At 46.4% G+C, this 14903-nt stretch overlaps 4 protein-coding genes across 4 annotated transcripts; 2 read left to right on the top strand and 2 right to left on the bottom strand.

Moving 5' to 3' along the window:
• Nucleotides 1-5080: 5080 nt before the first annotated feature.
• LAJ45_09102 (uncharacterized protein) lies at nt 5081-7393 on the top strand (the record flags this gene model as incomplete). Its single annotated transcript, XM_046118647.1, has 1 exon — nt 6644-7393. One exon carries the CDS (start codon nt 6644-6646, stop codon nt 7391-7393), a length of 750 nt encoding a protein of 249 aa, XP_045968032.1.
• A 1745-nt stretch (nt 7394-9138) lies between these two features.
• Nucleotides 9139-10832, top strand: LAJ45_09101 (uncharacterized protein; the record flags this gene model as incomplete). Its single annotated transcript, XM_046118646.1, has 2 exons — nt 9366-9442; nt 9500-10832. The coding sequence occupies 2 exons, from the start codon at nt 9366-9368 to the stop codon at nt 10830-10832; spliced, it is 1410 nt and encodes a 469-aa protein (XP_045968031.1).
• A 1420-nt stretch (nt 10833-12252) lies between these two features.
• Nucleotides 12253-13258, bottom strand: LAJ45_09100 (uncharacterized protein; the record flags this gene model as incomplete). Its single annotated transcript, XM_046118645.1, has 3 exons — nt 12253-12319; nt 12399-12402; nt 12538-13258. 3 exons carry the CDS (start codon nt 13256-13258, stop codon nt 12253-12255), a joined length of 792 nt encoding a protein of 263 aa, XP_045968030.1.
• A 448-nt stretch (nt 13259-13706) lies between these two features.
• On the bottom strand, nt 13707-14660 carry LAJ45_09099 (uncharacterized protein; the record flags this gene model as incomplete). Its single annotated transcript, XM_046118644.1, has 2 exons — nt 13834-13837; nt 13894-14660. The coding sequence occupies 2 exons, from the start codon at nt 14658-14660 to the stop codon at nt 13834-13836; spliced, it is 771 nt and encodes a 256-aa protein (XP_045968029.1).
• Nucleotides 14661-14903: the final 243 nt, after the last annotated feature.

Genomic DNA, 14903 nt, shown 5'->3' with positions numbered 1-14903 from the left:
GGCAAAAGCTTGTTTGTTCCGGGTCTAATTAACGGAACGAATATTGCCGGATATAAAGTTAGAGTACTTTAGACCCAACTGTTGGACGTTGAGAGTGAAACTCGCCTCCCTAACATCATTTCGCTCGGGCCTGCGACTCACGCAATTAATATTAAAGCCTATCGGCTCCATCATGATCTTGAGCAGTATGTACAGCAATGCAAATCAAGGAATAGACTCTATTGAGAGTGCCGAAAGTGCCTGAATGGTTATTGAAAGAGATGGATGGTTAGTTCGAGAGATTTATGGGCGATAAAGACGAGTTTCGCTTAGGACTTTCGAGCAGAGTTGTCCTCTTACTATATTCTCTGGACCGTGGTATATTTTAGTCCTCTAGTAGAACTCTGGTTTATCCGCTAGTCTGGCAGTGGCACCCGCGCTAATACGTCTGATCAAAGCTTGATACTTTTCATACCACATGCAGCCCCGCGAACTGCGCAGAGTTCAAAGACGTTTTGCATCAAGTATCATTCCATTGCATATTGGAGATATTCTATCTAGGCAATTGAAGGAGCAGAGATCCATGCGCATAAGATCTCAAGTCTGGGAACTCTTACCAGACCAAGCACGCGGAAGTTACTGTCCATCTAGTCCATCGAGCTCTAGTTTTTGATTGTTTGCGGGTGGTTCTACCACCAAAACGCTCTACTTCTCCCGGCCTTCACATCCCTAACCCACAGCCCTAACCCACGTGCACATCCCTAACCCACATCCGTGTGAGAATTTATGAACGTACGCCAGCGCTAGTATGTTGGTGATCACATCTGACTGAGGACTTTTAGCCCTCTCTGCAATTATTTACCGCTTTACTTAACTTCTGGATCTCTATATTATTAAATCTAGGAGGCAATAAGCCTGATCCCGCTGTGTTGAGCTTATAGTGCAACGGGGCTGTCAAATATATTGAACACTCCCCTAAATCTACGTACTATCTGGAGACGATAGAGCTTGGGATTGGGACTTTTACTTTCGTTTGAGGTTCTGATAATACATTATTCACTGGCCGGGAAGATTAGTACGTATAACTCGCGGCCTCGAGTTTTTACCTAAGACCCACGTCGAATATCAAGTCCTCTTTTCGCCCTAGCCCTAACTAGCCCTCTTCCCGTCAATCCCCAGCTCCCTAATAGTCACTCCCCCAATGGCCCAACGTCTCCATAATAAGCTATAGTCCAAATAATTCGATCTTTGGGCTAGACTTCTAGTTACATACTATGACACTGCCAAGGCAATATTGCTATATATTCTTACGTGTTATATATATGCAAAAAAGACAAGGGTGTAAGGGCTGACTGTATACGTACAATTTAGGCAGCAAGCTTCTCGTAAAATAGTACGTAGGATAATGGGATTGGTAGGGCGTACATACGGTACAAGGATTTCTAGTTAAGAATCTAGAATTTGGCAAATCAAGTGAACGTTTACTAAATACTTGTAGTTTACGTATGCACCAACTAGAGTAAGCTTCAAACATCTTAATAGCCTCATTCAATTAGTACCAATAACAAAAATAAGATATGAATCCTGAAAGAATTGCACTTCATTTGACATCCCTGAGTTTACCACTCAGTACCGCGGTGCGAACAGTCCATTCGATGTGTCAGGCCCCGAACCCAATAGCATTACCACTCCCCTTTACACAACCCATGCAGTTGCGCCGGAGATCATACCCTGGCTCTCATCATCATCCTCATCGGACCCACAAAACAACCTACCTAGGTACCGCTGAGGCCCAATTACAGACCAAACTGTTGAGCCACCCAATCATTTCAATGTTTCTGTTGAGCTGAGTCGATCGAGTCGTGATTCAAACATCTGGTAGCACGAGTCCTGATTCGTCCCACGCCGGTGACAGAATCAGATTAGATAAGACAATGAGACATAATCGAAGGCGGGAGGCTGCACCGCAGAATGACACGGGTATGTGGAATGGCTTATGTGGTCTAGAATATTGCGGTGGGCAGGTACGTTTCCCTTCCAGCTTGCTCCCATGGACACGAGACTGGTATATGAAACACAATGCTGTTATCGTGGGGGGGGGGGGGGGTGCGCTCAGCGACAGTCTTGTTAAAATGTTGTTTTGTAATGTTTTTCACTGGTTCTGGGTTTATTGGGCTCCGTTTTGTTTCGAACTGATGTTCACGTCTCGTTTTCTTATAATGTACACAACTCTCAAATATAGCCAACGGCGCGTGTATTTTGTTTAGTATTCTCCTGTTGAGAGAAGCAGTATGTAAAGTACATATGTACCTACTCGACATATTCACAAGGCTACTAGAACTTGAGACACAGGCACAACCGGTACACTACTCTGTTCCACTGTAGCCATGCCAAAACCCACTCAATGATAAGTGCCGACATATCACCGAAGGTCTAGGGAGAAGACATAACCACCGCACCACGGGTACCATGGTAAGTCCTTGATAGCACATGTCCAGTATACCTCCATACATGCTTACATGGCACAAAACCACGAAATCTCCCAGTATCACCATGTGCAGAAATATTCGACTCTACCAGCACACTCCACCATAGAGCCTCTCGATGCGTGGATCTAAGAAGATATATGGCCTTAAACCCAATCTTAGACAACTCAACAGCCCACAATCGCAAAGCAGAGCAAGACATGACCCAACGTGATCCATGTATCCTCCCGTTTCTCCGGCTCCCCTTGACGGAACTTAATTATTGGTGCAAGTACTGCGGGTGTAACTTTCGAGAAGGCTTGATATATATATGTTTCCTGGTCAAGCACTGCTGTTTGGTCCCGAGCGATGGCAGGATTGTTGGAAAGTACTCCACGTGCAAAGCTAGGTTTTCATGTATTGGTCTACAGGGTTAGAATATTGAACCTTAGCTCGAGCTTTGTAGTTCGGAAGTTCGAGTCCTGCAGATGATAGCCTTTGGTAGCTAATATAATTCTAACACATAACGTAAAATTATCAGGTGTTGTGTCGTGTTGAGGACGGTGGCTGTAGAAAATGCTGTGCGAATAGCGCAAAGATTCTTCCTACTAGTCCTCGCGGCGAAAAGAACGGCTGCTCAGGCACTCCTGTGCTTGTGTCTAGGTAGACACTACGGGGGTGCATAAGTACTCTGGAGATGGATGTGATTAGGTACTCCGCGCCCCTAGCCCTAGCTACCAACCGAATTAAACAGCATATCGATGATTGACTGTAATGCAGGTGCGAAGCTCGCCAACTCGGATACCTAAAGGGCTTCGCCAGAAGATAAAACCACCCTCAAAAAACAGAAACCTCACGAGAAACCCGTGCGTAACTGCTCAATCTGGCTAAGGCCTTCATCCCCGCAGCACAGCCCATCCATCCATCACTTCCGGCTATATTCACAACTCCACCACCTTCTACCCCGCGATGACCACCCCTCACTGAAACAAAAAACGAAATGAAAAAAATAGAGATCTGGGCTGAATATATTATTCTGCATCAACGGACCGATAGAGTAGAACATGCATCATCGATAGAGTGTCCAATTCTGGTTATGGGTACTTGGAATTTAACTTTGGAGTGGTAATGATTGTAAAACGGGCCTTTTATTGAATTCGGCTAGATGGGGGTGTAATTGATATTTAAATATCGGGGTGGTAGGTAATTATGGGAATGGAAGCTAGGCAGGTAGGTTAAAGTAGACTCAGCAGAGGGATCTGAGAAAAGAGGAGAAAGGGGGAAAGAAAAGATCACCGCCCACGTGCCCACTAGATACTCTAGTTATTCGGGTACTTCCACTTTATAAATATCTCAATTTTCAGTCTTCAGTTGTCGCGAGTTATGGTAGAGTATATGGTAGAGTATATGGTATGTATGTATTTAGCAGAGGTTCCACTCTAAATAGTAGGTATATATAGCTGTTACCTATGGAGTCTACAGAGAGCTGGACCCGGAATTTCACTTTTCAAGACGCTCGGTAGAGTAGTTACTACATGCATGGCTCGTGCACCATACCACACCTGGTGCCAGCTCACGAATACAGCAACATCCCAACTCGCAAGCAAGTAAGCAACCTAGACATGACAAGCAAGGAAGAGAGGGGAAAAAAAGAAAGAGAAAAACTGATTCAAGTACCTATTGTGTCATGATGTGTGCAGGTAGGTGGTCTGCCCTCACTTCCGTAGCAGGCGAGTGCCGGTACCTACTAAAAGTGCTGTGCGGAGATCGTCAAAATGCAGATGTACCTACTAGTAGATGTGGAGTAACTGCTCTACATACCTACCTGTAAACTCTTCTCCCTTTGCTCCTTTCATAGACAGACGTACCTCACTTCCTTCCCGAAACTCACTTCCAGCCTATCGACTATTGCCCCAGCAACCAGGCCTGGCCTACCCCCTCTCGATCTCCTGGTACACTACCCACCCCATCCCAGGCGTCCTGTCTGACCGATCAGTGAACCGAGCGAGGGTCTCTGTTCTGTGTCTCTGGTTGGCCTTCATCCTTTTCCCCAGACTGTGCACGCTCAGCATACCCACGGGAAGAGGCGGGTATCCGTTGCGTTACAGACACAGTTACAGTTACAGACGTTACTTTGATCTTTCGGAAGTCGAGTCGTTCAAGTCGGGTCACTCTCTTTTTACTTATTCTTAGGCCGGGGGAAGGGGTTCACTCAGGTTTATCTATAGGTGCAATTAGACATACTTTATGGTAGCAGGTCCTCAAAGCTGTGCGAACGAATACTACCAGTGCTATCAAAAGTAGAGTACCACCTGCCTTCCAAATAAATTGAACCAAGGTCTGTCTAGTCCTGTTTGCGTTTATTACCTTGGTCTTTTCTACCTGTTTGTATTATATTAGCATTATTTCAAGTATCAAAATTGTTGTTCTCATCTCCAATCCCTACATACCTAGCCCCTGTACCCCCGAAAACCAAAATCTCATCTCCTGTTTTTTTCCCTCTCAGCATCCGATCCGCGCTACAATGCCCGTCGGCCCTTCAACAACCTAACGTCTCTCTACCTCTCTTCTAGTCAAGCTGACATGACAGAAAGAACCTCCAGATATAACAAGTAACCACCATATGCTGATCTGCAATGTGTTTACCTCCCATATCCCGTGGCGCACCTGGGAAATCGCCCCCATCGTCATCATCGTCCACGTCTTCGACCTCCACCGGGCCCAAAAAACGTCGTAGGCGTGGCGAGGATGAAGTTGCGACTCGGGTAGCAGCTGCTACAAGCTCAGGCTCGACGGGAAAACATCTAAGGTCTTCAGCGCCAGTCCGAAGAGGGAAGGATGGTGGTGTTGATGGCGGCCCGAGGAGAACGTCAACGAGGGGGCGGGAGCGGGGCGGGAGAGATAGAGATAGGGACACATCAAGACTAGCACCACCCCGGACCCGAGAGGCAATGGAGAGCCCCCTTCCATCACCAGCCTTCTCGGAGAAGAGAAGTTCATCGAAGCGACATCACCACTCTTCAGCATCAGCATCAACATCAACAAGGAGGAGAAGGTCGGAATCACAAACCTCGACACCAAGGACGCCGGCAACAGCAACCTTCCAGAAGGAGAGAAAGTCGAGAAAGAAGCCCACAGATATGATTCAAAAAGAGCAGATCATCACTATGCAAGCGCCACTACAGGGTGGTGGAACCATTTCTGGGCTAGTCGTGATTCGACCCGGGAGTAGCAGTGAGAGTGGGAGAAGCGGGACAAGCAAGAGCTCATCCAGGGAGAGGTCCAGTGAGAGCAGCAATACCAGTAAGGCAACGACACTGGTGGCTAGCGGGGCTGGAACAGTTGGACTAGGAATCTCACTAGAGAGCTCAAGGGCTCTAACGCCGACTTCGAAAGGAAGGGTGGAGAGATTCATGGAGATTGAACAGGTTGAGCAGAAAGTTGCTCAAGTTACTGTGCCAATTCCAAAAATTGAGGTGGAAGAGGTAAAAGAGGTCGTTAACGAACCCGTGAAGCTTATGAGGGTGATTCCACCTCCAGCTCCAGCCCCAGTACCTCCAGCTCCAGCTCCGGCCCATCCGCTCCCCCCAGCCTCGATACCCCAATCGAAAGCTGCTCATCCTCCCCCTCCCCCTCCAGCTTCGATACCTCAACCAAAAGCTGCTCCCCCAGTAGAAACATATCCCATAATGGCAACCCTTGTATACCCCACGAAAGAATCGTTGGCCTACCAGCCAATATCAAGATACCAAGTCACATCTAAGATAACATCGACAATTCCTAATCCTCCTGCTGTGCGGGCTACACCTTTGGTAATAGATCCGGCAAACGTCCGGCTTCCACCGTCAATGCTGAAATATCAAAATACCTCGCCTACTTCCTCTGTCCACGAACTTCCTCTGCACGGCAGTGGAACACCCGCATTATCAATATCACAACAGTCTTCACTATCATCACTAGTGTCTACGTCAACTGCCTCCTCGGCAGCATCTGCATCATCAATAAAAGAGCCCTCACCAAAAGAACCGCTTATACAGTACCTTAATTCTACCGCATCCTCGTCAACCTCTTCCCTCGTCTCCGCTTCATCCACACAATCCTTTCAATCAGTTAGACCCCCTACTCCGCAACAGAAGGTGAATTATTACCGTTATGCTGCAGTTGCAACTACTCCTGCCCATCGACCGTTGAAGGCGATTATGGACTCCCCGCGCCTACCACGTGCAGGATCTTGGGACGGCATGCCAGGTGCAGACCCAAACCTAGGTGCCTACTACCGTAATGCTGCTGTAGCTGCCGGGAAACCCAAACCAACACAGCCAGCAGCACAAAAGGAGGGACAAGTTGACCTGAAAACCCTTGCTGCGTACTACGCAAACGCGAAACAAAAAACAGCACTTGAAAGGGTCAAGTATGGGCGGAGTGACGAGTCCGAAACTGAAGCCTCGGATGAAAGCGCCAGTGAAATCAGTGCTATTTCCTCGCAGCACTCGTACTACCGTGCACGTACCACCACCATAATAGCCCCAGAACCAGATAACACACTAGCACTTTCACCGACAAACAGAGAACACACCACCATAATTGCTGGGCACAAGGTCTTCATCAGCACGCTCCGCCGCTCCGCACCACAGGTTTTCCATACCGCTCGACCACCACCCGCACCCACGCCACCACCGGCGGGTGGGGCAGCCTCTGCTGTTGGTGATGAAGACGAAGAGGGACCACCAGAGGGTTCCGCTGAGAATTGGTTTAGGGGCATGAAGGAGCAGATGGGGAAGGATACGGGTGTAAAAGAGGGATGGGCCGACGAGGAGGATGAAGTGGTCGTCCCAGAGGGTATACCGCCGCCCGCCCCGACGCCGCCCTTGGCGAGGGAGGAGGAGGAGATACACCTAGATAATGGATATTACGGGAGTCCTAGGATGCCATATGGGTATCAGAGGTAGAAGCCGCGCCGCTGTTGGTTGTGTAATGATGGATGATGTTAATTGGTCTTTGCTTCTGTCTCTTCTCATTTTTTCCTCGTTGGTTTGGTGTTTTAGTCCTATGGTTTCTTATGTCTTTGTGGTTTGGCGGGCGTATACATTGTTTTTTTATCTTTCCTTTTTATACTATCTGTTTTGAGTACTGCGGGGTTATATTTTTTGAGGTTTCCATATATAGCATAACTATAGCTAGCATTGGTTCGGGCGTGTTCTCTTTGGTGTTTTGCGTTTTTGAGAACTACCTAGAGGTGTTTCTCCCATCCCTCCCCGCTTTGATGAGGCCATGTTGTGACAAGAATTGCGAAATTTCCTTCTGTTTTCATCAGAGGAGCTGTGTGTAAGAAGCGTCTTGATATGGGTACGTGTGGATTTTCCTGGTAAAGGCAGTCAGTTTGCGCAATTGCATTGTATATAAAGCGCGGTGAAAGCCCAGAGTTTCATCGAATCCATTGGGATGAGGTTCATCGTTTTCGTAATGTCGTTAGCATTAGGACCTCCGTTTCTGAGGATAGGCCCCATAGAAGGCTGAGAAATTTTTAGCGATTGCCGGTTTTTAAAAGTACATGTAGTGACAAGCATAAGACAAGTGTTGATGACTTTGAAAGGCGGTGTAGGAGATGGGGGCTCGGCACATGTTGATGACATTACTATAAGCCAATACATGTAGTAATAGAAGCTACGATAAACTTCGAAGTGAGGGTTCGACGTTGTTACTGGAATTAGAACACATAATTAGCAACAATAGTAGCAGGATGTTGTTCTTAAGGCTAGCTAAGAAATAAATAGCTCTTTAAGCTTATATACATGTACTTTTTACCGACACTAGTATGAAAAAAAGCAGCATTGGAAGCAGCGGTGCATTCCCTCGCTAATATAGGTTCAATATAAGTATCCCTTAAACTACATATTTCCTCGATTTTTCCGGCGGTATCTATCCCGAGAATGGAATGTTGGCCCTGTTGGCAAAAAATCACAGGCACGCTAGACCAAATAAGGAACGGAAATGATAAATATTTCAGTTTTTGTGACACGGCGCTATATATTTATTCTTGCAAACAATAACACTAATTATCAGTTGTTTTTCTATGAATTATGCCTTTAAGAACTAACCCCTTCGTCCAATATCTCCTTGTTGTTTCCTCTCAATGAGATTTTGGGGACTGGCCTTTGTCCTATGCGTCATGGTGAAAGAAGCCTAGCTGGAGACAAAATGCGAAGCGATTGCGCGCTGATATCTCATGCTATATAAGAGACTACGGATCTTCGCATCTTATATTCCTTAAAATCCAAGCCAAAGAGTATCACGTATAATAGGTGCACCCCGACAGTTCAGACATCCAAGGCGATACCTTCATAAACCGTTACAACTAAATTCGCCACTAGTCCATTGATTTATTTATCATGTGAACCCTTATTTAAAGACAATACTAAGAGTTAAGCTCAAAGAAACACCATCGCGATCAACCAAAATCGCAGCAACCCATTTGGGAAACAGGTCTTAAATTAGGCCCGCGTAACGCTTAGTCGTCAAGGTGGTGAGAACGAGATCGTAGCTTCTCGCACTTTTCTCACTTCTCTTTTCTTCTTCTTCTTCCCTCTCTCTCTCATCACATCTCTCTCACCCTTGTTTGCTCCTTCTTCCTCCCTCATCCCCGTAGTCCATCAACTCCATGGATCCATTGATTGCAGATCGACCGACGAGCAAAATGAGTAACCGTCAAGCTAGAAATAAAAAGATTGTCATCGCAGGAGGTGGTATAGCGGGACTTACACTGGGTGTACTAATTCTTAGCCATGCTAAGGAATTCTATGAGGTTATCATATTCGAGAAAGTAAGATTTTCAACTTCTCATCTATGATCCTTACTGCTTTGAATGGTTCTGACATTGACTCGTAGTTAAAGTTCGACAATAATAACAAATCAGGCTTCGCTATGGCTTTAACCAAAAACTCCTGGAGAGTTTTGGCCACTCTGGGATTCGATCTTGTCAAGGAAGGTATCTCATTGCCGTACGTGAATCCCATTTGAATTGGTTCCTCCTACTTTGGCTAACTATATCGTTATAGAATTAATCGCATAATCATTCACCACGACGAGGATTCCGAGAAGGTATTCTCACACGCAAATAACATTTTCCCTGACCCCAAAACAATCCAATGGGTCGAGCGCGGTCCTCTCCAAAACCTGCTGCTGGAACGCTTCGAGAAACTTGGTGGTGCTATCGTGTTCGAAAGCAGTGTTAATGATATTAGTGTCTGCCCCGATGGGGACTTGGTTGCCATCCTCTCTAACGGCCAGTCTTGTGCCGGTGACTATATTATTGGTGCGGATGGTGTCAACTCCAATGTACGCAAGTACCTCTACACTAAGTATCCGCCCACAAAAGCCCCAAGCCGCTGCCCAATGGGGGAGTTGTGGCCATACAACATTTTACGTCCTTTGTCTTCTTTGGTCCATATACTCACCAGGGCAAAGAAGCCAGAGGTCTGGGAGGCCTCGCCGCTACCTTGGACAGCCCTTTACGGTATTACATCTCCATTACCTCAGCGCCTTCTTACTGGCGGTGAAACAGGCGAAGGGGCTTTGGGAACCATGCACTGGTACCTCCGTGGCGTCTCTGGCTGCTATAGTACCTGCTCTCTTCAAGATGGTCGTGTTTTTTGGGTTTGCTATAATAGTGAACCCGTGTCGAAAGGCACCTACTTCACTGCTGAACAGGCCGAGGAGAATAGAAAAAGCTATGATGCCGCACCTTATTGCAGTGCCATTCCTAATGAGAATGGAGAGGTCCCCGTTGGAGATGCTGAAAAGAATACTAAATTTCAAGAGATTACCTCCCGCAGTGAAAGAATTAAAAAGGTCCGCCTTCATCACACCATGTTCTACGAGATTTCCAATCCAGCCAAGAATATTCTCCTTATTGGTGATGCTGCGCATGCGATGAGTACCTTCCGCGGGCAGGGCGCCGGTATCGGAATCGAAGAGGCTGTCGTTTTATGTAATGGCCTACTCAGATCCGCCTGGCAAGCTAAAGAGCCTGACCTCGAAGCCTCCCCAGAGATGGTCGGGATCGGATATTTTGAGAAGTTGAGGATGGAAAGGAGCGAAAGAATTACGAGCTCTGGATGGTATTTCGGCTTTGCGGTAATGGGTGATTGGTGGATCACCAGAGTTATCAGAGACAGGTTTCTACGAATTGCATTAAAGACCCCAACACCTCACCAATCTGAGGAGGAGGAGAGAAGGGCTGGAGCGGGGAATGACAATGAAGACGGAGCAAATAGAAGGAAGAGGCCCACCAACTGGCTCATTGACCACCAGGTGAATGTGGATACTGACGAGCGTAAGTACTGGCACGAGTACGAGGAGAACGAGAAGATTAGGCTCAATCAATTCTAGGACCTGAAAGGTTCTTTGTCTATCGAGCCAGGTTATTCTTCCAAGGCAGCCCGGCGATGCATAGATCTCTTTCATATTCTGATATTTCACATTTAGTCTCTGTTTACCGCTACCTGCCTGTTTTTCTAGGGGTTCATAACCATTGATAAAAGGTGTTCTTTTTAATTCACCCCACAGACTGTTCAGACCGAAGAAAACCGGAAGGTTATGATCACCACCGGCTCATGTTACATATTCGTTTTGGATAAGGGCTTCTCTTTAATCATTCAACGTTTTCCAAAATCTCAGGGATCGCAATTATGTATCTGCCAAAGATTCCGTCGCGGGATATATAGATCTGTCTCCGGAGTCGCTGTTTTTCTCAGGAGTTTTATCTAGGTATTAATATTGGGTAATGACTAATCGGCCAGAATTTATTTGAATCTCGAAACCACTGTGCCACATACATGTATCTACTAATAATCTTCCTTCTTTGCTGACAAGGTCTGCTAACAGAGTATTTGCTTCGGGTCCCAAGGTAGCCACTTTCGTCAAATCCGCTTCCAACATGATTGGAGAAACCACCATTCAAGCTATTGGTTACTCCTAAACGATTACTCATTTACAAAGCCTTATCATTGACAGCGTTGGCACCCCTGTAGCATGCACAACACGCGCAGCGAATGATAGTGAACGGATCTGCTGCAGGGACTGATTAGGAGAAATGTTACGCCTCTAATCACATGCTAAAAAGTAAATATTCTGAAGATATCAGATTCTACTCCAACCTATCGTTAATGTCGGCCGCGGATTAGACGTATGTATGTCGGTCCTTTCAAGCAAGAACATGTAGGTAGGTTACTCCGACCCGAGTGGCCCGTAGACGCCCGGAATAATCCGGGTGAAATGGGTATTTGAAACCCGTCCGCCGCCCTACTCCAGAGTACTGTGCTGTGAGGCTCAGGTGATTATCACGACTTGACTCCGCAGTGATGATTTTTTTCTTCTTTCCTTTGCGTGTACGTTGAATTGACAGCGTAGCTAAAGCATATCATCATCAAGCATGATTGCATGTTCGTTTTGAGAAAATATTGGTATTTTCTTATGAATATGATCCAGATAAAAGAGTTACCCCACTTGTGTGGGGTTGTTATGAAACAGTGAGATGTAACGGGACAAATCAATAAAAAGAGCTCTCCAAAATGACCTAACAAGGTTGCCATATGTTCCGTCCAGCAGCAGACAACCTGAGCCCCTCCCATATCCCATATCGTGTTCTTTTTTTTTTTTTTTTTGTCCAATCCGTTAATGAATTTCGAGGCGATATGCCTGGTTAAGAAAGAAGTCGCTTGCTTGTTCGCATAAAAAAGAAAGGAATAAATCAAGAAAAAAAACAAAAACTGGAAAAAAGGAACTACTCGGGTATGAAAAATCCAATCCGCTAAAGAAGACACCTGGCAATTTGTGGGTATATTTGTTTGGTATTCCTGACCGCATTTGATTGATATCTCCTTAAGATTCAGCCTTTGTTCGATTTAAGAATCAAGATAGGAAAGAACCTCGGGATAATAGAATGTTCACACTCACATTGCTTTGATGTTGAAAGAAAGAAGAAAAAAGATCTAGAAGGCCCAGCTGCTTGTAAAATTTCTGTTCGGTTTCAGAATGAGTTTGAACTCTTCTTCCGAATCATCGTAATTGTCGTCAAAGTGTATGCCGTATGAACCCTTCCCGAGGATTCTCCCGGCCTGGTCAAGAAGATTCACGATCTCCGACTCATCGGGCTCCACGTCGCCCTTGACCGACTTCGGGGTCTTCGGGTACGGATATTCGGAGAGGCCAGGTGTGTCCGCACGATTCGCTTCATAGTCAAGAGGCGATTCTTCGTGGGCCACGGATGTGTTGGACGGCATCTCAATCACCTGCTCGACAATCTTCCCGCCCTTCGATTCAACGTCGATGCGGGGAGCCGCAACGTCAACCAGCCCGTCAGGCAGATCTTTCGTAGTGGCCATCATGTCTTCATTTGATTGTGATTCTGCTGGCGCTGCATTTACCACAAGCGCTGCCGCTGCTGCTGGCTGATCTTCTGGGCGAGGTTTGATATCCAGCTGACCCTGTAACTCTCTCACGGTGCCCTCGAGCTCCGCGATCCTTTGAATAAAAAGCAATCTCTCCGATTCCCATATTGACCTTTCAAGGTCCTTTCCTTGGCGTTCGTGGGACAGGAGGTTGTGATACTTTTCATGCAATGATGCTAATGCTTGAGAAACTGTGTCTGTGGATGAGCTAAATGGTGTTTCGAACGGGGGCGCACCATCATGGCCACTATCACCCCGCTTAAGCTTGTTCGGCGGGACCTGCTGGAGAGCAAAGGTACCCGACGAAAAGGAGGGTAAGGTAGGAGGAGCGATGAACGCAAGAGGAGGTGAACGTCGGCCTGCCATCTGAAATTATTTTATCGATCTGAGGTAAGGATTGCGATGAATCTAACGGGTTCCTGTGGCGTGGCGTGAAAGATTTTGTTTCAGGTGCGACCGACGGGAAACCGTACCTGCCCCGACAAATACTTTTACATAATCAGAAAATGGGCCGATTTGGGGGTGATGATGAAACTTCGAAAATAATCAAAGTACTCTTTCGTACTGTAGTCACGTATTATATATGTGTTCTAGATTGGGTGAGCTTTAGTTAGCGAAGATTTTGATCATCTTGATAACATACACTACTGCGCTTTCCCGCTGTCCGAGTGATCAAACATGAAGCATATATTATACAAAATTAATTTCATCAAAACCAACACGTAGAAACACCCAATACTAACAGAATACAAGTAGAGATTTATTTTCTAAGCTATACCAAACGCATATTCAACAAAAGAGTAGAGTCCCCCACTTAATGCGCGCTGGATCTTATGGATTCAAGGTACCCAACCAATCTCTTCTTAATAACAACACCTATCAACTCACCTGTCCTTTCCCTGGTCACGCAGACATGCCTCAGACCCAACTTCCCAAAAAGCTCAACTGCGTATTCCATAGGAGCTAGTTCGCTCAAGACCATAGGAGTTTGGTCCACGAACATCGATAGGTCCAGCGTATCCTCTTGCGTCACGCCCTCGCCATCGCAAATTAAGCGCACGCTATTACAGTCCAGCTCTTTCCCAAGACCAAACTCGAGCTCACCCTCACTGATATAGCCTCTCAGCATTCTATCTTCCACTAGAACCAAACCAGCATCCATCAAACCTCTCCTGCGAAGAAGAGCTAATTTTCCTTCCAACAAATCTCTCGATACGCATCCGTCACTGCCCAGGTGCACAGTTATCTCTTCCATCGTTTGCTTTGGCGGTATCAGCTTTCTCACCAAGGCGTCCTCCTTTCTAGCTGCAGAGATAGCAGCTTCGGCGTCAAGAAACGGATGCCCCAGGATCATCTGCGCGAGGTCATATATCCCCTCCTTTTCTAGAGAATCTGCTGTCCATTTGGCAACAAGAATAGCGATCATATGCGGCAAAACGAACTCCAGCTCTCCCGTCAACTCAAACATGATAACGCATAGAGATAGCGTCATTCGTGTTACTCCAGCTAGCGCTGCCGCCGCTCCAACCATCGCAAAGATGCCAGGAGAAGCATCCACGACCGAAAGCCCAACGAGCCTCCCGAACAAAGCACCAGCATCTAAAGCTGGAATGATTATTCCGGAAGGAACCTTGCAGCCGAAGGTGATTGTGGTAAGGAACAACTTTGTGAAAACCCCATAGATGAGCCACATACGTGCAGCTCTTGGATCATTCTTTTCAACCGAACAAAGCCAATCTTTCGAGTCCTTGGTACACTCAACGAGCATACTTTTTATCAAACTATCACCCCCCTGTCTGGTTATAGGATTGGGATACTGAAGAATCCCGGTTAAAGCAACCACGGCGAAAACCTCAAGAACCGGGTGATTTCTTATGATCGGAATTCTTCGAAACTTCTTGGACCATAAAAAGTTTGCTTTGCAGAACGCAGCGCCAAACACTCCGCCGAATATACCAAGAAAAACGAAAAAAAAATAATCCAGAGGACTATAAGTGGTGTTGTAGGATGT

The sequence above is a fragment of the Morchella importuna genome (assembly GCF_003444635.1).
Source record: "Morchella importuna strain M04M26 chromosome Unknown Morimp01GS034, whole genome shotgun sequence".
In the NCBI taxonomy this organism is placed as follows: Eukaryota; Fungi; Ascomycota; class Pezizomycetes; order Pezizales; family Morchellaceae; genus Morchella; species Morchella importuna.
The sequence above is the reverse complement of the archived record's forward strand: the minus strand, read 5'-3'. Positions and strand labels throughout refer to the sequence as shown.